General features: G+C 38.7%; 1 protein-coding gene across 1 annotated transcript; it reads left to right on the top strand.

Moving 5' to 3' along the window:
* The first annotated feature begins 6,110 nt into the window (after positions 1 to 6,110).
* Positions 6,111 to 21,542, top strand: LOC107771703 (tubulin gamma chain). The gene is made up of 11 exons (XM_075248326.1): positions 6,111 to 6,481; positions 10,994 to 11,194; positions 12,610 to 12,721; positions 12,851 to 13,251; positions 13,990 to 14,043; positions 14,126 to 14,230; positions 14,556 to 14,630; positions 14,732 to 14,776; positions 15,372 to 15,500; positions 21,153 to 21,257; positions 21,335 to 21,542. Exons 1-9 carry the CDS (start codon positions 6,353 to 6,355, stop codon positions 15,438 to 15,440), a joined length of 1,191 nt encoding a protein of 396 aa, XP_075104427.1. The 5' UTR covers positions 6,111 to 6,352; the 3' UTR covers positions 15,441 to 15,500; positions 21,153 to 21,257; positions 21,335 to 21,542.
* Positions 21,543 to 25,557: the final 4,015 nt, after the last annotated feature.

Genomic DNA, 25,557 nt, shown 5'->3' with positions numbered 1-25,557 from the left:
ATGTTTCACTGAATCAATTACACACTGGAATCTAAATACTTTTGGCAATATATTCTATAAAAAAAGTATTACTATCTAGACTACAAGGACTTCAACGTATGAATCATGCACGGAAAAATTCTTTCCACTATATTTAGAAAATAATCTCATTACGGATTTTAATATAATCCTCCAACAGGAAGAAGAATTCTGAAAATTAAAATTTAGGATCTAGTGATTAAATGATGGGGACGCTAATACAAAATTCTTTTAAATTTTCACTATTCAAAGGCATAGACAAAACCGTATATTAGGTCTCCATGACACGTAGGTAATTGGACCTTTGATACATCTACCATTCATGCTATAATTTTTTCCCATTTCCAAAATTTGTATACAACACAACTTCTCTCTAGCTCCCAAGAACATACCCCCCCACACATTCTAATACTTTAACTGAGGGAGATCTTCAAAAACTTCAACTACCTCTGTCTCATTCTAAAATTCTAAACGCGGTTAAATCTTTCAAATCTTTAAAGGCACCAGGGCAAGATGGATTACACCCCATTTTTTTTCAAAATTTTGTAACCAAACAAAAGATGTCGTAATCCACATATGTAACACTGCTTTTTCAACATCTACTATTTCGAAAAATCTCAATTCAACTTTTATTACCCTCATAATTAAAGTACCTCACCCTGAAACAATTCACCAATATCGACCTATCAGTCTTTGTAACACCATTTATAAAATCATTACTAAAATTATTGTTCAACGTATTAGACCTCTCCTGCCTAAACTCATAAACCCCACTCAAAGCAACTTCATTCCTGGGCGTAGAGCAGTAGATAATGACATCCTAGTACAAGAAACAATTCATTTATTCCGTAAACATACGGATAGACTAGGTAACATCATAATCAAAATTGATTTAGAAAAAGCATTTGACCGCTTAGAATGGTCCTTCATCAGACTTTCACTCCAACAGATAAATTTTTCAAAACCCTTAATTAATCTAATAATGTCTTGCGTTACAACTACCTCCACTTCCATTCTCATCAATGGAAAACCAACCTCCTTCTTCAAACCGTCGAGAGGTATAAGACAAGGCAATCCACCGTCTTAGTATTTTTTATTATATGCATGGAATCATTATCCCGACTAATTGAATATCATGTTGATATCCTTATTGGACACCAGTTAAAATAACTAGGAATACACCACCACTCTCCCACTTACTTTTTGCCGATGACTTTATCTTATTAGCCAAGAAAACTCCTACAATTGCACACACTATCATTAATATAGTCAACCAGTTAAGTTTCAAATGCGGTCAACGTATAAATTTTCAAAAATAAAAAATTTACTTTTTAGCAAATGTAGACAATACTACTCGTCACCTTATAACCCATCTACTAAACATCCCTCAGGCAGAAAATTTTGGAAAATACCTATGTCTTCCCATTACCACCCTTCACCCAAAATCCTCCGATTACCAATATCTACTAGACAGAGTTCAAACTGAATTGTCTGGATGGCGATCAAAATTTCTTACTTTAGCTGGACGATCAACACTTATTAACTCTATCTTAAATTCAATCCCCGTCTATGCTATGCAACTTAATCTTATCCCACCAAAAATACCAACCATCTAGATTGCATCCAATGTAATTTCTTATGGGAACTACACCACACAAACGCAAAATTCATCTAATAAATTGGGTTACTGTTACTACCCCAAAACATACAAGAGAGATAGGTATACCAAAATTAAAATGTAAAAATTTAGCAGTGCTTATCCACCTCATATGGCGTTATACACACAACATATCCTCTGGGCACAACTGCTTTCCTCCAAATATGACTTTCATCTCACTAATTCCCAATACTTCCTTTATAACATCCGTTCAACTAACACTGATTCTTATATTTGGAAGAGCATGACAAAGGTATCCACACTATGTACACAAGGCACAAGCTGGAATGTTGCAACGGGCCACGCCATCCATATGTGGCATGACCATTGGATCGCTCCTAACACTTCCCTTCACCAACTCATTCAAGGGTATTTACCGCACCATGAAACTTTTTCACCACTCACTCGCATCATCAGAAACAATAAATGGGATCTATCTTATTTATCTTTCATCTTACCCCCACACGTAATCAACCTTATCAATAACACATTACTTCATGCCTCCCCTCAAACCGTCGACCAGCCATTTTGGAATCATACTCCAACTGGATTCTTCTCAACCTCCTCCGCCAATCATCAAATATTACAAACCACTTCAAACATTCCTCGTTATGGAAACTGACCATTTTACCAAAAATACAATACTTCTTATGGCTCCTAGTTCATGCCAAATTACCCACAGCCTCCATGCTCGCCAATAGGAATATTCCTTTAGATACTACCTGTAAAATATGTCACCAACAACTAGAAGACATCCTGCATATCTTCCTATACTGTAAAAATGCTACTAGAGTATGGCAATATTTCAATATACCAATCACCTCCCATGATTTTTTAACCTGGTTGCACCTTCATTGCATTTCTCCTAAATTAATTCACCTAACCTCTCACATCTCCCTACCCTTCTCTATACTCATACTTGTCATTCTTTGGCAAATATTGCGAACAAGAAATTGCAATGTCTATGACAACACCCACCTCCCAGTCCACATTCCCTCACTCCTCTCTCTAGCAACCCAAATATACTAACTTAAATATGTCCCCACTATCAAAAGTGCTAAACGTATTCACACAATCTCTTGGGCACCCCCTCCACCGCTGAGCTATAAGCTCAATCTTGATAGTGCTTTCGATCCAGCGACTAACACATGAGGAGCTTGGGGGGGGGGGGGGGTCTTTCAAGATCACACGGGCAGCTGTATCACTAGGTATAGTAAACATATTCAGAGCACTGATGTACTTCAAGCAGAGCTTCTTGCCCTCTTCCATGGACTCACAATTGCACTCATACGAAATTTACATCCATTACTCGTCGAAACGGACTCACAAGTATTGATCCAACTCATTGATAGGGACACTCCCAAACACTCACATTTACTTAATGCATGCAGGTCGATGCTACATGAGCTCCAGGTCCAACAGCTTGTCCACACGTATCGGGAGGGTAACGGCGTGGCAGATGCTCTAGTGAAATACGGCAAATCAATGTCTCAATCTCCTCTTCAGGATGTTCAACTTTTTGACAAACCCCCACCCTTTATTTCTTCGCATTTCCATTTTGATGTAACTGGAACTAGAACTCTACGTTCAAAAAAAAAGAAAACAAGAAAGAGTATGGACTTTTCCGTATAACCTTTTTAATTATTTTCCTTTTTCCTTTTGGTTGTGTTTGTTTTTTTTTTTCGGGGGGGGGGGGGGGGGGGGAATTGACCTTTTCTGGTTCGCTGAGTGAGCTTTGGCCCAAGCAAACGTAATTTTCTCCTCTTTTTTTTCTTAATTGGACGATGGGTCTAATTGTGGTTGACAATCGATTCAATTGTCCATGTCTGAAAATATAAAAGAAAAGTTAATTTTACGCATGATCGCTAAAATTTATTTATTACTAGTAAGTTACAAAATTACTATTCCCTCCGTTAAAAAAGAATGAATCTATTACAATGTGGTAGTCAAACAAGATTTTCTTTCACCATATTTTTTTTAAATAATTTTTAAATATTTTGAAAAGTTAACTATTGTGACTTACTGGCTTATAGTACTTTTTATGTAATTTTTAAATATGTAAATTTTATTTCAAAAAACTTAAAGAATCTATGTCCGAATTTACGCTGCAACTTAGCCAATTTGACCATTATACTCCGAAAAGGTCTAAACAAATTAAAATGGAGGGAATAATAGTTTTTATCACTTGAAAGTAAAATGGACTATCCATATTTTAAACAAATAGAATTAAAATTTTAATTGAAAATAAAAAGAAAGAACGATTATACGAACGAAGTTGCTCAATCCTTGAAAATTCAATAATCACGAGAGTGTGGCACTAGCGGCACATAAATTGATTATAATTCAAAAATAACGTGATAATACCAAGAAATAGGACAAGGAGAATAATGCAAAAAAAGTAAAGAAGGCAGTAAAGTTTTAATTTGGAATAAGGAGATGAAATAAAGCTAAGATGGTATCAATTTCCAGATGGTTTATCCAAAATCAGATGTTCAGTATTAATTTACCCGCTGCAACAAATCATATCAAATTACTTGCCATGGTTAAGCCATTTAATAAGGTGAAAAACTATATATATTCATTAATCATGATTAAAATGTATTTATTGACTAGATGTAAACATTAAATTTTGACTATGATAAGTAATGTTCAAGTGCTGAATGAGTTAGCATGCGAGGTCAGTACTCTCCTCATGAGCTTGTTGTACCTTTGAAGTTCCCACGTTTTGCTTGCTTTGCGGCTTTTTCGAGCTAGACATGACCAAAATCTACTAGCTATAGGGGTGAGTCTTGGCCCTCGTATACTATTTTCTCTCAATTTCCTCTTTAATGGGACGATGGTAAGAATTTAATTGACTTTGATTCACTCAATAATGTCTGAAGATGTATGGTATCCTCGATTCTGTAAATATTCAATGGTGTCTCAAATATAATAAAGGCGATCAGTATATACGTTATACAAAGTGAAATAAGAGATATACATGGGAAGAAAAAAACCAAAAACACAAATGAAATAGGGAAACAATAACGTACACAAAAACAACGTACGCTAGCGTCTTCGGTCTTCTCCTTGTTGATCAAGTGGAGGCTGAAGTGTATCTTCAAATACTTCCTCTTCTCATCCCTTTCCTCCCTTTAACTCTCAAACAAAATCACAGCAAAATGCATTACCCAAAATCAAGAAAACATGACGGTCCACAAGATTTTAAACATAGCAATGCCCGTAATTAGAAAACAGTGGTAAAGGACGACAAGGAGAGACTCGGGAAAAGTAAGAAAGAAAATCAAGAGGAGGACTAGGAGAAATGCATTAAGACAGAAGCGTTGCGAATTCTGCTGGACAACTATGGTGCAAATGGCAGCTAAAGAACTCATGAATATCACCAAAAACAGATCTACAGCTTCCATTTTATGGCGTCTTGACACGGCAATTAATAATTGGAGTTGTCATCGAACAAAATTGTGCTCTCCTTTGAATTTCAACTTATACAATTGTCCTGTTCTATCGCTTCTCTTAGAATTAATGTCAAACGCCTTTGCTTCTTCAAAGAAGCAAAACAGTTATGGTATTTGTTTAGAAGAGGAATCTTGAGCTGGTCTTCATTTCAATGTCAACTGTAGCTAGCCAACTCAACTCCAATTAAGGTACCTATATATACCTCAAATAGGACATCCAAATATATACCAATTAAAAATAAGTCGTGCTGGTTTTAATACAGGTATTGCAGGACTCTCAAAAATGAATATTTTTTTCTCGCAGTAAATATTTACATCAAATCAAAGATAACATGAAATATGTCTTTTGCATACTTTTTTATCACTTAACTCCTATGGTTACTTAGTGTGCATTTCTACTTCATTTATTACTTAACTATGGTAAAATATATTGATTTGTGTAAGCACTAGATACAGGGGCGAAGCTACGTTCCACCAAGGGTGGTCAACTGACCACCTTTCGTCGGAAAAATTATACTATATATAAGGTAAAATATTATTTGTTATTGATTAAAAATAGACTTTGAACACTCTTACATAGCCCATTGACAAATGTTTGAACATCCTTATTGAATTTACTGGTTTCGTCACTGACTAGATACATGTAAGTATTTACAAATATAACCAAACAAAGAATAACTACTGCTGAATTAAAAGGAAGCTATCTAACAGAACAATGTAAAGAAGAGAGATGTTCAGAATTATTATGTGTGGTATGTAGGAAAATTAATTCTCTAAAAAATGTTATCCTCAATTAAACAATTTTATGTGTACTAATAGTGTATATTGTTTTTATATCATCAAGTTAAATTATTTACAACAATAAGTAATTATTTATAATAAATTTATATAATAGCTTAAAATATAAAGTAAAAAGTTTTTTGATAGTAACACCTTAAACTAAACTGATATTACAAGTTGTTTTTCTACATTATCTGCAGATGTAAATCAAATCCAAAAATTAAGCCGGCAGGGCGCCCCACCACTTCAACTATAGAAAGAGTGAGCTCATAATTTCCGAAGACTCACCTTTTCCCTCTTCTCTTTTTCAATTCAAAACCCCTCGCGCCAACAAAAAATCACACGTAGATCAAAGCAAAAGACCAATTACTCTTCTTCTCTCTAGCAGTTCACTCCCATTACTGTGCAAGTAAGAGTACAAGGGACAAAGGAAAAAGGGAAGATGCCTCGAGAAATAATCACATTGCAAGTGGGACAGTGCGGGAATCAAATTGGTATGGAGTTCTGGAAACAACTATGCCTTGAACATGGTATCAGTAAAGACGGCATTCTCGAAGATTTTGCCACTCAGGTTTTCTAACTTTTGTCTTTTTTTTTTACAAAGTACTATCACTACTGCATGAGGTACTACATTTTGACTTAATACATACTGCTTAAAATTGGTACTACTACTTTGCTCTGACTGGACTAAGAGTAATCTGCTCTCCACGTTTTGTGTGCATTTGTTAATTTTGTAATTTATGTTCTTGAAGGAAAGACATGAGTTAAGTTTTTGGATTCAGCTCCTATTTTGATAAGATAAAGTACAATCAGACTTCTCTATAACAGCATCGCTATATAACATCAATTCACTTTAAAAGCTAAGTTTTTTATGGAACCAATTTTCATACTAAGTTATAATATATGTTCTGTATAACAACAATTCGCTATAACAACCAAAAAAATTCGGAACAAATAAAGCTGTTAAAGAGAGGTTTGACTGTAGAATTAGTGGGTTTGTATGATAATATTGCTTGAAAATTGAGTATCTGGCTCTAAATTGGGCTAATTTTGTGGAATGTTGACCTTTGAAGCTCTGTAATACTTTTACGTGCTATATACTTTGCATTCCGTATAATATGCAAGTGGCAATCAGTATAAGTGGTTAGTTCAATGAAGTGGATTGGAAACTATGAGGTGTAATTGAGGTGCACACAAGCTGACTCGAACACCACATTTATCAGAATAAAACACAAGGATACATGATTAGATCACAGTGTCTAGCAAGGTAGCTTCAACGGGTTACAGTTTTTGGCAGTTAATGTTATTGATTGTCGAGGTATTTGTTTTTGTGATGCCTCATGCTTTAATGTGTGAATTGGTTGTCATGACCCAAATCCCGCCATAGGGGTCGTGATGGCACGTAGTCTCTAAAACTAGGTAAGCCGATCATTTACAATAGTTTAAATCAATAAAGACATGGTATAATGAAACAGAGTTTATCACAACTGTAGAAATAAAGGTAATACAAGCCAAATCGGCAATAACCACAAACATATCCTTAGAACTAGGTAGTACAGAGTCACGAGCTCTAACTGAATACATAGAAATATCTCAAAATACAATACTGTTCGGATAGTGAATTGACAGTATAAATATAAAGAAAAGACTCCAAGGGACTGCGACGATCAAAACAGCTCTACCTTGAATCCTCGCGATCGAAGAAGCTTTCACTGCCTGGGTCCGCTACCTCCAACACTTGGATCTGTACAAAAATGTGCAGGAGTGTAGTATGAGTACACCACGGTCGGTACCCAGTAAGTATCAAGACTAACCTCGGTGAAGTAGTGATAAGGTTCAAGTCATGTGATACTCACTAGTCAAAATAACATGTTCAATAGATCAAAGACTGGCAACAAAAGCATAGCAGAAAACCAATAGCAATAACCTCATCAGAATAAGTGATAACTGATAACAGTTCAATACAAATAAAGGCTCGGTTTTAACAAGTTATCACAGAGAAACTCACACAAATAGCACCCTGTGCCTACATTTTTATCGCAACAACAATAGCCACCTGTATCACTCCGCCCCGACAAAGTCATAATAGCCACGGTATCGCTCCGCCCTGACAATATCATAATAGCCACCCGTATCATTTCGCCCTGACAATATCATAATAGCCACTCGTATCGCTCCGCCCAGACAATATCACAATAGCCACCCGTATCACTCCGCCCTGGCAATATCACAATAGCCACCCGTATTGCTCTACACAATCAACAATCCGCACAAACAACAATCAATCTACACAACATGTTCAAATGTGCCATAATATCACAAAACAATAATATCAAAGTTTTATCAAGATATAAGCTCACAACTTTCCAACAAGGTGCACAAGGACATGACAATAAAAAAAAAAGTGCGGAGGGGTGCTCAACAAATAAAATATGACCATGGCTAAGTCAAGCGTAGCTATCATGATCATGAAATCGCAAAGTGGTGTAAGCATGTTCCATATAAGTTACTTTATCAAATTAAGGTATATTAAGAGCCTACAGTCCGACCCTGTCACAAAGCTACACATAGCACCTGTGTACACGCTCGTCACCTCATGTACACGTCGTTTTTCACATAACACGAATAAGCAATCAAGGCTAAATCCTAGGGGTATTCCCTCACACAAGGTTATGCAAGATACTTACCTCAAACAAGCCAAATCAATACTCTAAAAATCCCTTCCCACGTGAATCAACCTCTGGACGGCTCGAATCTAGCCAAGATAACTTAATAACATCAATAAAAGCCATAGGAAACAACTCTAAACAATAAAGCTTTGATCTTGAACAAAAATTAAAAAGTCAATCCAACAAGTCAACCCGGACCCGTCTCCCCAAACCCGACAAAAATCACAAATTCTGAACACAATACGAGTCTAACCACACAAGTTTCATTCAATTCCGACTCCGAATCGAAGTTCAAATCCTTAAATTACATTAAGAAAAGTTTTTACTAAAATTCCCAATTTCCCTCACTTAGATTCATCAATTAAATGCTAAAAATAAGTATAGATCATGAATAATAACCAAATCCGAGTAAACAATACTTACCCCAATCCAAATCGTGATAATTCCCTCCAAAATCACCCAAATCCGAGCTCCCAATCTCAAAATGTGATAAAACAACTAAAACCCTCGAAATGAAATGTTTAATATGACTGCTCAGTGGTCCCCTTCGCGATCGCAAAGCACAATCTGAGACTGGCCTCAAAGATACCCTTCGCGAACGCGGTCTGGGACCCGCGAACGCGGTGCTTCAACACTGCTAGCCTACGCGAACGCGTTTGACCACCCGCGAACGCGAAGGCCACAAGAATAGCAACTTACCCGACCTCCCCTTCTATGTGAACGTGACTCCAAGGTCGCGAATGCGAAGCCGAGAACGCGTCACACCTATCGCGAACGCGAAGGAGAAAAGAATGCCAGCGCCGAACACCCTCCGCGATCATGATACCACATCCGCGATCTCGATGAACACCGGCACGCTAGAACATCAGCAACTCCATTATGACTGAAAATGGTCTGAAACCCATCCAAAACACACCCGAGGCCCCGGGGACCCCGTCCAATCATAGCAACCAATCTCAAAATATAACACAGACCTATTCGAAGCCTCAAATCACACAAGATAACATCAAAACCACGAATCATACACCAATTCAAGCTTAATGAACTATTTCAAAATTTCAACTTCCAAACTTACGCCGAACATGCCTAAACAACTCGGAATGGCCCCAAATTTCACAGACAAGTCATATATCACCATACGAATCTATTCCAAGGCTCGGAATCCCAGACAGACATCGATGACCACAAATCAACTATGAGTCAAACCTATGAACTTCTAAACCCTCAAACTTCCAACTTTCGCCAATTTGAGCCAAATCAACCTAGGAACCTCCGAGTCCAAATTCGGACATACGCCTAAGTCCAAAATCACCATCCGAACCTAACGGAACCATCAAAACTCCAATCCGAGATCAAATATGCTAAAGTCAAACTTGGTCAACACTTGTAACTTAATCTTCCAAATTAGGAACTAAGTGTTCTAAATCACTCCGAAATCTTCCCGGAACCAAATCCACAATGCACGCAAGTCGTAATACATCATAAGAAGCTCTTCAAGATCTCAAACCATCGAACGAAATGCCAATGCTCGAAACGACCGGTCGAGTCGTTACATTGGTTCAATCAATTAATCAATCAACCGTGTCTCAATCCCAAGCCAGTTGGCGTTCAACTACATGAATCTTCTGTATCCAATGGGCTTATCGTAATCTGATTATATTTACGGTGGCCGTCAACCTATTGCGATCGTCCCTTATTTTGAGCAGCTATTGCTTTGCTCATAAGTGAGTTTTGTGAGGATTGGTTACTTTTGCAAATTCACATGGCGGTTACTAGAATTTCTGTTGTGTGCTGGATTTCTGTAGATAATAGAAGTGTTGTTTCCTGATGTCAATATAGTGTATATACACTCACATTCCAAGGTGCAACACTTTGTATATGGTGTATGACGTCTGGATCTACTGCCCTCATCTACTCAGAAAAGAAGATTTTTTAATGTTTCAAATTCTCTTTTATATTGTTATTTGCTTGTCTATGATTAGACAAGAGTGGGTTGCTCTAGTGGTAAGCACCCTCCACTTCCAACCAAGAGGTTGTGAGTTCGAGTCACCCCAAGAGCAAGGTGGGGAGTTCTTGGAGGGAGGGGAGCCGAGGGTCTATCGGAAATAGCCTTTCTACCCCAGGGTAGGGGTAAGGTCTGCGTACACACTACCCTCCCCATACCCCACTAGTGGGATTATACTGGGTTGTTGTTGTTGTTGATTTGCTTGTCTATGATTACATGCTTGTATTCGCATTTTTACAGTCTCTTATTTTGCATGAATAACCATATTTTCATTTTAACAGCTGAAAATAAGCACCTAAACTTGAATGGAGGAAAAGTGATGTATGAATAAATTGATAGCTTCTTGCCATACAGAGACAAGTTTGAAATTGGTTCAATGTGCTTATTCTCTATCTTTCAACTGCTTCAGGGAGGTGATAGGAAAGATGTGTTTTTCTATCAAGCTGATGACCAACACTATATACCTCGAGCTTTACTGATGGATCTAGAGCCTAGAGTCATTAATGGTATACAAAATGGTGAATACAGGAATTTGTATAACCACGAGAATGTATTCATCGCTGATCATGGAGGTGGTGCTGGAAATAATTGGGCAAGCGGATATCATCAGGTTACTTCTTTTGGACAGTTATTTTGTATACACACACCACACATATTACTTTATCAAAATAATTATGCACGCACATGCTAGCTCTTTTTTTTTCTTAATAAGTTTGGTAGTGAGCACATTACTTTCCAAATCTTAGACATGGCATGTGCGAAAAAGGAGTTATTTTGGAATGGACATGAATCCTATGCCACTGCATAAGTATCAAGTCTTCTGCAGCTTTGAGGTTACCTTTCTTAAGTATTTCTACCTTGTCAAAGGCGAAAAGCGCTCCAGGTCTATTGGGGCTTAAGCACGAAGCGTAATTTAAGTGTGGGCTTTAGTAAATAAAGGCTTAATGAAGGAAAAAATGAAAAAATATTTATGTAACTTGAAAAAAGTAACAAACTCATTCATAATGTTTTCCTTAACAACTAGTATACTTATTTGCTGATTATATTTGTTGTTTAGTATCGCTAAATTCAAGATAGAACTCATGGATAATGAGTGCCTACACTTTAGTGCCTTGCCTGCACTGAAGCGCAACTTAAGTGAGGCAAAGCGCCCTCCCCGAGCTTTTCTGAGCTTCAAGGCTTAAGCGCGCCTTAAATGAGCCTTTGACAATAGATGATCGATAAATGTTTCAAGCAACAGATTAAATTCTCGGTTGCAATTGGCTGGCTTATCAAACTGCATGAAGGAGCCTAACATCATTACCGGGATTGATTTTGGCTTATGAAAGAAAAATCTAGCTCTTTTAACTGCAATGCCTCTTTATTGATTCTAGAATCAAAATTTGTACTTCCAATTCCTCATTATAATGACATCTTACTAATAGAACATGCATTTATGACCTCACGGCAAATAAATAATGTGAAGGCACTCAGATAAAAAAAGAAGTCAGTAGATGCAGAAGCCATGTTCTTTTCAAAAAAAAAGAAAAAAAACACATGCATTTATGTCGCTGCCTTCACATTTTTCAATTGGATAAACTGTATTGAAGACGCCAGTAGATGTTATCGACCTCTTTCTTTGTCCACCTTCAGAATCTGCTCTGAATTCTCTGCTGGTTCAGTATACTTCTTTTGTTCTGTACTTCCAGTGTCCAGCAACCTCTGTTCGGCAAATGTTCTTGAAGTTCTTTCTGTCTCCTAAAATCTTTTAGACCTGAAAATTGCAATAGAAGTGTCTACTTTACCTATTGCTGTATTTGGGTATGAATTACTCAAAATATGCATTTACTGGGATATACACTAATTAATGCAAGAAATTGTCCGATGCAGTTATTGTTTTTGGATACCAAGCTTGCATTAACTTTCTTTTATCCTACATCTAAAAGATTTGGATCAACAACAACTGCACCTTAATCTCAGAGTTGGATCGAAAAGACCTGGAATAGTTGTTTCTAAATGTTTTGATACAATCGTTTGTTTGATCAGGGTAAGCAATATGAGGAGGATCTGATGGACATGATTGACAGGGAAGCAGATGGAAGTGATAGTCTTGAGGGTTTTGTTCTGTGTCATTCTATTGCTGGTGGAACAGGCTCAGGTTGATTCTTTTTGTTGAGTTGGTGAAAAATGTGATAATGTTCGAAAAATGAGTGGTTGCTGAGACCAACTGTAAGAATTTGTGTGAATATCTAATTATTTGTTTGTCTAATGACTGTCTTTAGTGCAGGTATGGGCTCGTATCTGTTGGAGGCTCTGAATGATCGCTACAGCAGAAAACTTGTTCAGACATACAGTGTGTTTCCTAACCAAAATGAGACAAGTGATGTGGTTGTACAGCCTTACAATTCCCTTTTGACACTCAAGCGACTGACATTAAATGCGGATTGTGTAGTTGTCCTTGACAATACTGCACTCAACAGAATTGCTGTGGATCGCCTGCATATTCCAACTCCCACCTTTGCTCAAACAAATTCATTAGTTTCTACTGTAATGTCAGCTAGTACAACTACCCTACGGTATCCTGGATACATGAACAATGACTTGGTTGGTCTCCTTGCTTCTTTAATTCCAACACCAAGATGCCATTTTCTGATGACAGGATATACACCGCTCACTGTGGAGTGCCAAGTAAGCTTTCTATTTCATCAAGTGGTAACATTTCGCTGGCGTTGCATTGAAAATATAACTTGTTGGTCGTTGCTGATTATTATACTTTGAACAAGCTCTTTTAGTAACTGAATTTGGTTTATTCTCAAGAAAGAAGAACAATTCCAATATGGACTTAAGTAACCAATGCCAATGGACATGCTGTCCGCCAGCTGATTATTTATGACATATTTAATGCTGGAGTAATTATATTTTCATGCTAGAGTTATTATACTAAAACTATCACTTGAAAAAAAAAATAGGAGGAACTTTAGTGAGGTTTGATGTCTGATACTAAGGGATTAAATCCCAAATCCTATCTGTTAACTTGTTTTAGAAGTACTGTTTACATGTAAATCCTGTCCGATAACTTGTTAGCATTTGTAACATATTGTGAAATCATATCTGTCAACTCATTAAGAATGTAAGGTTACTGGATAAACTTGTTCAAGCCATCCTACTTTTTTTGGTTCTTCCACAGTTTTTAGGTCTTGTTATTTTCTAGAATCCTATTGCAGTGGGACCTCATTTTAGTAGTGCTCTTTCAATTTAACTTTCTAGTTATGATTTTATCATCCTGTATTTATGCTCTATATTTAAAACTTATTGGAGGAGCAAATGTAGCCTGTAAAGGAAATGGTGCCCACTTCATTTGTTTCATATAATAAAAGAAAACAAGAAATGAAAACTAATGCAAAGTGCTGATAATCCTTTTTACAGGCTAATGTAATTCGGAAAACAACTGTACTTGATGTGATGAGAAGACTCCTTTCGGTCAGTAATACTTTCCTTTAGATTGTTAAGTAGGAAGTGCGTTCAGATACGCTGAATAACTCAAAAATGTTTCACTTTGCAGTCCAAGAATATCATGGTATCTTCTTATACCCGAACGAAGGAATCCAGTCAGGCAAAGTACATATCCATATTAAACATTATTCAAGGAGAAGTTGATCCTACTCAGGTATTCTTGAAAATAGCTTAACAGCTTTTGTAGTGTATTTCCTTTTTACCCTTTGCTGCTTCAGTGCTGCTGCAATAAAAGTTGCCAATAGCTTAACAAATTGCTTTGAGTGCTAAGAACTGGTTGAGGCATTTCAATTTGGCAGAAAGCTATTTTGATTGCTAACATACCTAATGATGATCTGTTGGGTATCTTCCAACTTTGTTGAGCCTGCGGTACTCACTAACAGAAGTATATGCATACATAAATGCAAGTATTGTCTCACTTCAGAAAAAAAGATCTCATATCAGCTCCTTTTTTACTCATTTGATATTTCTGAAATCAGGTCCATGAAAGCCTGCAGAGAATACGGGAAAGAAAGCTTGTTAATTTTATTGAATGGGGCCCTGCTAGCATTCAGGCATGTGTTTTTTTTTTCTTTTTTGTTTCTTGAATCGCCATAATAAGCGCACAGCTTAGGCTATTTCTGTTAAATTTTTCTTACTCCTACATTCTTGGCAGGTTGCTTTATCAAGAAAGTCTCCATACGTCCAAACAGCTCATAGGGTGAGATTTACTTTTAAAATACCTGTTCATCTTTCAAGGATTTTTTGTTAGTTGTGCTGCATGGGAAATACTTAAACAACTCGCTGAGATTAAATAGGCTCAGTATGTAAAAACCAAAGCTAGAAGCTGATGCTTATCCACTAGATATTGTTGCTGCAGTAAAAGGTTCTACAAGGTTTATAACTTGAACTTTGAAAAGGTGAAATTTATAAGAAGTTTTTGAAGAGGTGAACATTTGTAAGAAGCTTTTGAAAAGGTGAATTGAACATTTGCAAGAAGTTTTTGAAAATGTAATTTATTCATGTTTGAAGGGTGTGGACCAAAAGCTTCTTAAGCTCAAGCATCTACCTTTTAGAGACTAACGTCTATGTCTTGTTATTGTCAAATATATTTCAATGAGTAACTGATTTGAGAATTATAAAATATCAGCTGAGGCAAGCTGAGCAACATCGGTTTGCCTTAGGAACTTTTCAGTTTAATGTTTGTTTTCTTGTCTGTATTGGAGAAATCTGAATCATGTGATGTTGCATCTATAGTATATTCTTCAAATTTTTGGGTGTATAATTTATTATTTTGTGCTGCTTCAATTGGTCAGGTTAGTGGTCTCATGCTGGCAAGCTACACGGGGATCCGCCACTTATTTTCCAAGTGTTTGAGCCAGTAGGATAAATTGAGAAAGAGACAAGCCTTCCTTGACAACTACAGGAATTATCCAATGTTTGCTGTAAGTCCTCAGCTCTGCCTTTCAGATATAACCTACCCAGGAAAGAGATTAAATGGTGCATGGTTTGAGTTAAGTTTTTACATCTCAACTGTCTGCTTGAGTAGCCGAGAATGTTGGGTAAACTAAACTGGACAATTCTCATTCTGCTTAGCCATTTCCACAAAATCTAAGCTCAAACCCAGAATATTCTGGATCAAAATACATGTTTGAAATCAGTTTACAACAATAATTGCTATGTTTATAAGTGAGGCTACATGTAAAGTGATTAAGACTGTGAGAAAGCACGGGAGAAAATATATTATTGATATTAGATGATAAATATAATACAAGAGGTCCCTATTTATAGCTATACACTACAAGGAGATATTACTCCTCTTTCAATGTGGGACAAGACTACACTATACATATCTATAAACTAACACTCTCCCTCAAGCCGGTGCATACACATCATATGTACCGAGCTTGTTACACATGTAACTAATACGAGAACCAGTAAGAGACTTAGTGAAAATATCTGCTAGTTGATCATTCGACTTTACAAACTTTGTAACAATATCTCCTGAAAGTATTTTTTCTCCGACAAAGTGACAGTCGATCTCAATGTGTTTAGTCCTCTCATGGAACACCGGATTTGACGCAATATGAAGAGCAGCTTGGTTATCACACACTAGTTCCATCTTGCTGATTTCTCCGAACTTTAACTCCTTGAGCAACTGCTTGACCCAAACTAACTCACACGTCGCCATAGCTATGGCCCGATATTCGGCTTCGACGCTAGATCGAGCAACTACATTCTGTTTCTTGCTCTTCCACGAGACCAAATTACCTCCTACTAGAACACAATATCCAGACGTAGAACGTCTATCAAAAGGTGATCCTGCCCAATCAGCATCTGTGTACCCAACAATCTGCTCGTTGCCTCGATCCTCGAATAGTAATCCTTTGCCTGGAGCTGACTTTATATACCGAAGAATGCGAACAACTGCATCCCAGTGACTATCACAGGGAGAATCCATAAACTGACTTACAACACTCACCGGAAAAGAAATGTCAGGTTTAGTCACTGTGAGGTAATTCAATTTGTCAACTAACTTCCTATATCTCGTAGGGCCTCTAAGAGGCTCCCCCTGTCCAGACAGAAGCTTAGCATTCGGATCCATAGGAGAGTTAATAGATCTGCAACCCATAATTCCTGTCTCCTCAAGAATGTCTAAGGCATACTTCCGCTGTGAAATAACAATACCTGAGCTAGACTGAGCGACCTCAATACCTAGAAAATACTTCAATCTGCCCAGATCCTTAGTCTGGAAGTGCTGAAAGAGATGTTGCTTCAGATTAGTAATACCATCCTGATCATTACCAGTAATAACAATATCATCAACATAAACCACTAGATAAATACACAGATTAGGAGCAGAATGCCGATAAAACACAGAGTGATCAGCCTCACTACGAGTCATGCCGAACTCCTGAATAATTGTGCTGAACTTACCAAACCAAGCTCGAGGGGACTGTTTCAAACCATATAGTGACCTGCGCAATCTGCACACACAACCATTAAACTCCCCCTGAGCAACAAAACCAGATGGTTGCTCCATATAAACTTCTTCCTCAAGATCACCGTGGAGAAAAGTATTCTTAATGTCTAACTGATAAAGAGGCCAATGACGTACAACATCCATGGACAAAAAGAGACGAATAGATGCTACTTTAGCCACGGGAGAGAAAGTATCACTATAATCGAGCCCAAAAATCTGAGTATATCCTTTTGCAACAAGACGAGCCTTAAGCCGATCAACCTGGCCATCCGGGCCGACTTTGACTGCATAAACCCAACGACAACCAACAGTAGACTTACCTGCAGGAAGAGGAACAAGCTCCCAAGTGTCACTCGCATGTAAAGCAGACATCTCGTCAATCATAGCATGTCGCCATCCTGGATGAGATAGTGCCTCACCTGTAGACTTAGGGATAGAAACAGTGGACAAAGAAGATATAAAAGCATAATGTGGTGACGACAAACGATGATAACTTAAACCGACATAGTGGGGATTAGGATTAAGTGTGGATCGTACACCTTTGCGGAGTGCAATTGGTTGACTAAGAGGAGACACGTCCGCAGTAGGTGCAGAATCTGATGCGGGGCGTGAATCACCTAGGCCTGATACTGGATATGGACGACGATGATAAGTCAAGAGTGGTAGAGCTACAGAAGGTTGAACTGGATTATGTGGAGTAACTGGAGCTATAGGTGGTGGAGCTACAACCGGAGCTGTAGGTGGTGGAACTGGAGCTATAGGTGGTAGAGCTACAACTGGAGCTATAGGTGGTGGAGCTACAACTGGAGCTGTAGGTGGTGGAGCTGGAGTGACTGAATCTCCAAAAGATGAAACTGGTAGTACCTCAGAAATATCTAAGTGATGACCTGAACCTGTGAAGTATGATAGGGTTTCAAAGAAGGTAACATCAGCGGACATAAGGTACCGCTGGAGGTCAGGTGAGTAGCATCGATACCCCTTTTGTGTTCTCGAGAAACCCAAAATACGCACTTAAGAGCACGAGTAGCTAACTTATCTATTCCTGGAGTAAGGTTATGGACAAAACAAGTGCTTCCAAAGATACGGGGTGGAAGAGAGAACAAAGGTAAGTGGGGAAACATGACAGAGAATGGAACTTGGTTCTGGATAGCTGAAGATGGCATACGATTAATAAGATAGCAAGATGTAAGAACGGCATCCCCCAAAAACGCAACGGAGCATGAGATTGTATGAGTAGGGTACGAGCAGTTTCAATAAGATGTCTATTCTTTCTTTCAGCTACCCCATTTTGTTGAGATGTGTACGGACAAGATGTTTGATGAATAATCCCATGAGATTTCATAAACTGCTGAAATGGGGAAGACAAATACTCTCGGGCATTATCACTACGAAATGTGCGAATAAAAACCCCAAATTGATTTTGAATTTCAGCGTGGAAGGTCGGGAAAATAGAAAACAGCTCAGATCGATTTTTTATCAAAAATATCCAAGTGCACCTGGAATAATCATCAATGAAACTGACAAAGTAGCGGAATCCCAAGGTGGAACTGACCCGACTAGGACCCCAAACATCTGAATGGACTAAAGTAAAATGTGACTCTGCTCGATTATCAAGACGCCGAGGGAAATGGGAGCGGGTATGCTTACCGAGCTGACATGACTCACACTCTAGAGCTGACAAGTGAGATAGACCAGATACCATTTTCTGAAATTTTGACAAAGTGGGATGTCCCAACCGTTTATGTAATAAATCTGGTGAATCAGTAATAGGACAAGTTGTAGAAGGAAGACAAGATGTGAGTCCATGTGATTTAGCAAGGATAAGGTAATAAAGTCCGTTTGATTCACGCCCGGTACCAATGATCCGCCCCGTACTGCGTTCCTGTATAAAAACATGGTCATCAAGAAATAAAACAGCGCATTTAAGTGATTTGGCTAAGCGACTAACAGCTATGAGATTAAAAGGACTATTGGGAACATAAATGACTGAATCTAAAGGTAAGGAAGGAAGTGGGCTTGCTTGACCTATTGCAGTTGTCATGGTTTGAGACTCATTGGCCATTATGACTTTTGGAAGAGATTGAGAATACGAAATTGTAGTGAAAAGAGATTTGTTATCAGAAATATGATCTGATGCACCTGAATCAATGACCCAAGACTCAGAGGATGAAGATTGGGAGAAACAAGTCACGCTATTACCTGTTTGAACAACAGAAGCTATCTCAGAAGATGTCTGCTTACATGCTTTATACTGAAGGAACTCAATATACTCTGCTAAAGAAACCATCCGACTATTCAAAGCATCGGTTCCCATGTCGCTACAATTTGTAGTAGTAGGATTAACTTGAAATAGTGGAAATAAGTAACTCCTGTGAGAAAACTGAAGAAATAGCTTGAAAAACACTGTTTACAGCAGGAAAACAGAACATTGTTCTGTGCCGGAAACACTGTTCACGCCGGAAAATTCCAAAGTTGTCGGAATTTATTGTAACCAGGATGGATAGACTCGGAATTCCTTTGCGAGCAAGCTCTCCTGAAAAAATATTTTCAAAAAATGGCCAGAAAGGTCACTGTTCACACCGGAAAAATATAAAAGTGACCGGAATTTGATTTGAATTAGATGGGTAGGCTCGGAATTTTGAGGAGAGCACACTGTCCTGAAGAAGCTTCGCGAAAAAATGGTCCGAACCCTCGCCGGAAAAGTTGTTGCCGGCGCATGGAGGAGCGTGGCGGCTTTTCTGCCGTATAAAATTTTAGGGGTTGGTTGTCGGAGGGTGATCTACCTCGTGGTGGTGTTGGTTTTAGCACAACACCGACAGAAAGTGACTTTCACTTAGACAAGCCTTAGGTCACCGGAAAAATTGCACGATGACTAAGTTCTTTCTTCCCGGTTAACGCTGGAATGACGCACATCGATCTTTTCTCACTAATGCTCTGATACCATGTGAGAAAGGCACGGGAGAAAATATGTTTTTGATATTAGATGATAAATACAATACAAGAGGTCCCTATTTATAGCTATACACTATAAGGAGATATTACTCCTCTTCCAATGTGGGACAAGACTACACTATACATATCTATAAACTAACAAAGACTACTGATTGCCAAGGCAGGTTACAAGATTATTAATGACAACCTATCTTTACTTGTGCTGCCTCAATTAATGCCATTTGAAAAACGAAAGGGAGCAGTTGGTTTATTAAATATATGACCTTATAAAAAAAAATTCAATTATAAAATATATCCGATGAGGCATACAAACACACATGTTGAGAAAGCATTACATGGGTCTGTTTTCTGTAAAATTTCCTAGTTGTCAGACTTTGTCATCAGATAACATTCGCTTGAAAGAATAAAAGCAACTGTATGCATTATAGTGAGAGGAACTTAATTCAAAAGTACTATAATGAGGTGTAATGAAGTAGAAGTTTTATTTTTTTCTTGTGGAGTAACAACAAGAAGTTGTGACTTTGAAGTTTTCTTTTGAAGTTTCATTTTTTTCTTTTGGAGTAAGTTGTGACTTAAACACCATATTTTTGACTTCTCGGGATGCGATATAAAGTTGAGATATAAAAATCATGTTTCTTTGAGGGTCATAATCATCTGTAAGCTCTCTTAACAGGCGAAACGTTTTGAGACAAAGACTGCATCATTCAGTCAATATTCTACATGGGCATACTGATTTCACTTCTCTTTTTAAATTTTATCTCAAGTCATGCCTTTTGACTAAGAGAGATGGGATGCAAGCTTGAACTTCAAAAATTATGTCTCTTTGAAGGTCAAAATCAGAATTGAGCTCTGTTAACAGGGAAAAGCTCGAGACAACAGACTGCATCAGTCAGTCAATATTCCATATGGAGATCATGAATGAATGTACACTCTTTAAGATCTCTCGTTGTATTTTTTTTGTTTATTTGTTCAAAATTTAGCTCCTTTTATCCTGGCTCAAAAGGAATTGCATTGTCAATGACGGGTCTATAACTATAACCCCCAAGCTTTTAGCAGCATTCACTGTCTAGACTTTATTAAACTTTTGTTGGTAGGATTGTAAACATATATATTTCTAATTCCCCTAACTTTTATAGTCTGTACAAAATTGGTAATTTGACAGGATAATGATCTATCAGAATTTGATGAATCTAGAGATGTGATTGAGAGTCTTGTTGATGAGTACAAAGCCTGTGAGTCCCCGGATTACATCCAGTGGGGAATGGAGGTAAGTACTAGACTGGTTCCATTTGCTTTATAATTCATGTGTAGCAGCAGCACAAAGGCACTCTTCTGTTTGTGCAGGATCCGAATCACGTTCTAACAGGCCAAGGAAATGCCAGCGGAACAGTTGATCCAAATATAGCTGTGTGAATAAGCCAGACTTTTTTTTCTAGCCAACAGAAAGGACATATTTGTTGACTATCATTTTGAATATAATGGCAAAACTTCTTTGTGGAAATCCTTGTGCATTTAGCCAGTTGATGGTGAAAGGAAAGTCAAGCATTTTATTTTCCTTTTTAGTCCTCTTATCTTAATTTGTTCGGGCCAATGATGGCAATAAGTAAAATCTGAAAATTATCCACTTGTCGCCAGTACTGAGTTCCAAAAGCTATTTATTGTGCAAGCCGTGCCTTTGTTAGATGGTTTTTGTCACACCCAACCTCGGGGTGCGACCGGCACACGACGCCCGAAGGCCCGTGTGAACCGACATTCATACTTAGACCTTGCAACATAAAATCTGGGCCAATAAGGCCTCCGAATAAATATTCAAACGAACACCATTGACTGTGGGAGAACCTTAGCATTAGATATATACATAGACAACTGTTTGCCAACATGGTCGTTACTATATTTATATACTTCCAAAAACTGGTCCGCAAGTCTCTAACTGTACCTTAACACATAACTTGGTCGGGACAGGGCCCCACCATACCCATTATAAATGGAACGCACGCTTCGGTACATATTGACTTTTGAACAGCTACTCCGAAGAAGTGGAGTGCAACGACTAACGGGTGGAACAAACACCCTACTAAGGAGGGACATCACCGAGTCTATCTGCACCTGTGGGAATGAACACAATGCCCAAAAGAAGGCGTCAGTACGGAAAATGGACTGAGTATGTAAAGCTGATAATATACATGTAAACCGACAACATAACATGGAAGATACGAGTATACAACTTAAACTTGAGTACCGAAGGCAAGCTACCAAGGAACGTACACTGTGGTAACAGTAACCTCGAATCATAAATGCATGCCAATTTTATAAAAATAATAAAGTCACTCTTCGGGGATGTTTACCCTTAAAATTGGATAACAATTAAATTTATAAGTGGTTTTAAGGATATGTGATTTCACTTGGCACAAACTGAGAAATATAAGAATTGAAGTTAGAAATTAATTGTAAAATGAAGCAAACCAATGTAACGCGCAACTTTGGCCCTTGAGCTAGGTCGCCCTTGAACCAACTGAGTATATTATTGAAAAGCAAGAACTGAATAACTGAATAAGAGAGCTTAAGAGAAAAACGTAATATATTGCTTTGTTATGTATGAATCCCTTTACAAAATTATTGGAACCCCCTTTATATAGTAGAGGAGTTCTACATATGGTACAATTCTAAATACAGAAGGAAGTCTTCTGATTGGATAATCAACCGGTCTTGACTTGATATATGCCGAAATCTCTGCCACAATCCTCGCTTGGTCACAGATTCTTTGGCTTTCTGTTATTCGACTTAGCAGGCTTCCTTCATTCTCGCTAGATCCCTATCCTTCTCGGTCTCGACCTTAGCTAGTCTCGATCTCGATTGATCCCTGAATCACGAGCTAGGCAATATTTATTCATGTAACGATCCAATATAACTTAGGATTGAACCTCGGTCTGCCACCTCGGTCTCGATTAATTATACAAAATCGGGCAAGTACGATTTCGACCGTATACAGATAGTCCCCTAGTTTTTTGGAGAGTAGTGACAAGAAACGATTTGAGCTTTCGATCATGACGTAATCGTCGTGACATAAGCAGTAGAAGTGACAGAAACGTCTCGTCGGTACAGTTTCCCAGGTATTTAATGCGCGTCACTCGACGGTCGACCACTACCAGTTTTGAATCGTCGTTGTGAAAACGATAAATAGCTCCCTTCTTCATTATTTCAAACTTTACTTTCAAATATTTTTCATTCCAATCTCCATAGTTCTTTGCCTTCTTCAAAGCTTCCTATCTTCGAATCTTTGAGTTTCTTTACTTGTTCTTCCTAAAACACCAAATACTTCAGTCTCCATTCTTCTTTGCCCACAAAAACTAAATGGCTAAAACATCTAAAATTGTTCCGCAGAAAGAGGCTGCTTTCTCATCTCAGTCGGTCGGCGAAAAACTAGTGGTGAAGCCACGCCCTGAAGAACTTATTCTCAGGGGGTGTGTCATAGATTCCGACTTTAAGGTCGAGAAAACCTCATCGGTTCCTGGTCGATGCGAGTCGATATCGAGATATATATGCTCGATACCCAAAAGCCTCCTCGACCAGGTGAAGAAAGATTGCAACTGGGGAAACAAAAAGGTTGTGATACCGGCACCAGAAGAAGCGATCACCACCCACGTGGAAGAGTTCCTGAGTGTTTACACTTATCCTTTCATTATGGGTCCCCTCGATCCGATCATCGTAGACTTCTGCAAGAAATACCAGGTGACCCTTGGCCAAATTCACCCCTTTTTGGAGGATCGTGATACTGTTCCGTTTCTTCGTAAGCAAAATATACGGGCTTCCCTTCACCCTTGACCACCTCGTAAGATTATATAGCTCTCGACTATATCGAGGTGGGCTGATAAATCTTCAACGTCGGGCCACCAAGGCGCTCATCTCGAGTATAGATGAAGACAAAGGTCGGTGCTGGATGGGCCGGTTCGTTCAGGTGAAGACCACGGACATAATCCCGGCTGAGAGCATGCCATTTTCTGAGAAATGGAATATGAAGCGTAAGCATGATTCCGTCTTTAATTTCTGTTCATTGTTTTTACTTCTTCACCCTTTCTTATTAGTGTTTTTCTCGAGGCAACCGTTGCTTGGATGACGGGTGCGGTTCCCCACCTCGAGAACTGGGTTAGGATCCTGGTTTCGACGTTAACATATGCCGAGCGCGCATGGAGCGATTTGTCAAAGGGCTGGTGGGAGGCTCGTACTCATGGTAAGCCTTCTTTCTGACTTACCGATTTGCCTATCGTTCAAGCATCTTTTCAAACATGAGTTTACTTACTTTCTCCTTTTGTAGGTCTCGGAAAGGATGTGACTATGAGACCCCCGCCCGGTGATGAAGAAGTTTCACCACCTATCTCGAAACAGGCGAGGAGAATAAGAGGAAAAGGGCCTCGAACTCCGAGGGTCAAAAACCCAAGAAGAGAACAGCCCGTAAACCCAAGGGGAACACAATCTCGCTGACTATGGAGTCAGTCCAAAGACTAAGGGAAGAAGAAGAAGAAGAAGAAGAAGAAGAAGAAGAAGAAGAAGAAGAAGAAGAGAAAGAATCACACTTAGACTCTATGACCTCCGCCCCTAAGCTTCTGGCTAGTTCGAGACCTGCAATCATGGCCTCATACTCTGCCTCATTGTTAGTCAGTTTTGTAGTTTTGATAGACTGTCTAACTACATTACTTGTGGGTGATTTAAGTACGATGCCTAATCCGGACCCCTTCGTGTTCGAAGCACCATCCGTAAAGAGGGTCCAGACTCCTGAAGATGTATCCGATTTTATCACTAGTTCTTTTTCAACCTCGGGTACGAGGGCCGGCGTAAATTCAGCCACGAAGTTCGCCAAGATTTGAGACTTGATGGCAGTTCGGGGTCGATACTCAATATCGTACCCACTGATTTCTACGGCCCATTTGGCCAATCGACCCGAAAGCTCGGGTTTGTGCAAAATATTTCGAAGAGGATAAGTTGATACAACACATATTGGATGACATTGGAATTATGGTTTTAGTTTCCTTGAGGCGCTTATTAAAGCAAACACTAATTTTTCTAAGTGTGGATATCTAGTTTCCACCTCACCTAAGGTCCGACTAATATAATAGACAGGGAATTGCGTACCTTGTTCTTCTCGGACCAGGACTCCACTTACCGCTATCTCCGAGACTGCCAAGTACATGTAAAGTTGTTCGTCCACTTACGGGGTGTGAAGTAGCGGCGGGCTCGATAAATACCGCTTTAGTTACTCCAAGGCCTGCTGGCATTCCGGAGTCCATGCAAAATTGCTCTTCTTCTTAAGCAGCGAGAAGAATCGGTGGCTCCTATCTGAGGATCTCGAAATGAATCGTCCTAGGGCGGCTATCCGCCCTGTCGGCCTCTGCACGGCCTTTACATATCTACTACCGTGATATCCTCGATAGCTTTGATTTTATCGGGGTTGATCTCGATTTCCCGATTGGACACCATGAAACTAAGAAACTTGCCCGAGCCAACCCATGCACACTTTTCGGGGTTGAGCTTCATATTGTACTTCCTCAGTATATCAAAAGTCTCTTGTAAAT

Source organism: Nicotiana tabacum, chromosome 24, assembly GCF_000715075.1.
Source record: "Nicotiana tabacum cultivar K326 chromosome 24, ASM71507v2, whole genome shotgun sequence".
Classification (NCBI taxonomy): domain Eukaryota; kingdom Viridiplantae; phylum Streptophyta; class Magnoliopsida; order Solanales; family Solanaceae; genus Nicotiana; species Nicotiana tabacum.
Note: the sequence above shows the minus strand (reverse complement) of the source record. Positions and strands in the feature narration are given on the sequence as shown.

What these genes read in the sequence shown, in the direction of transcription:
- LOC107771703 (XM_075248326.1), top strand. Translation starts at nt 6,353, where the DNA reads ATGCCTCGAGAAATAATCACATTGCAAGTGGGACAGTGCGGGAATCAA. An exon ending in TCGAAGATTTTGCCACTCAG is followed by an intron (nt 6,482 to 10,993) that starts GTTTTCTAACTT and finishes CAACTGCTTCAG; the next exon opens with GGAGGTGATAGGAAAGATGT. An exon ending in GGGCAAGCGGATATCATCAG is followed by an intron (nt 11,195 to 12,609) that starts GTTACTTCTTTT and finishes TTGTTTGATCAG; the next exon opens with GGTAAGCAATATGAGGAGGA.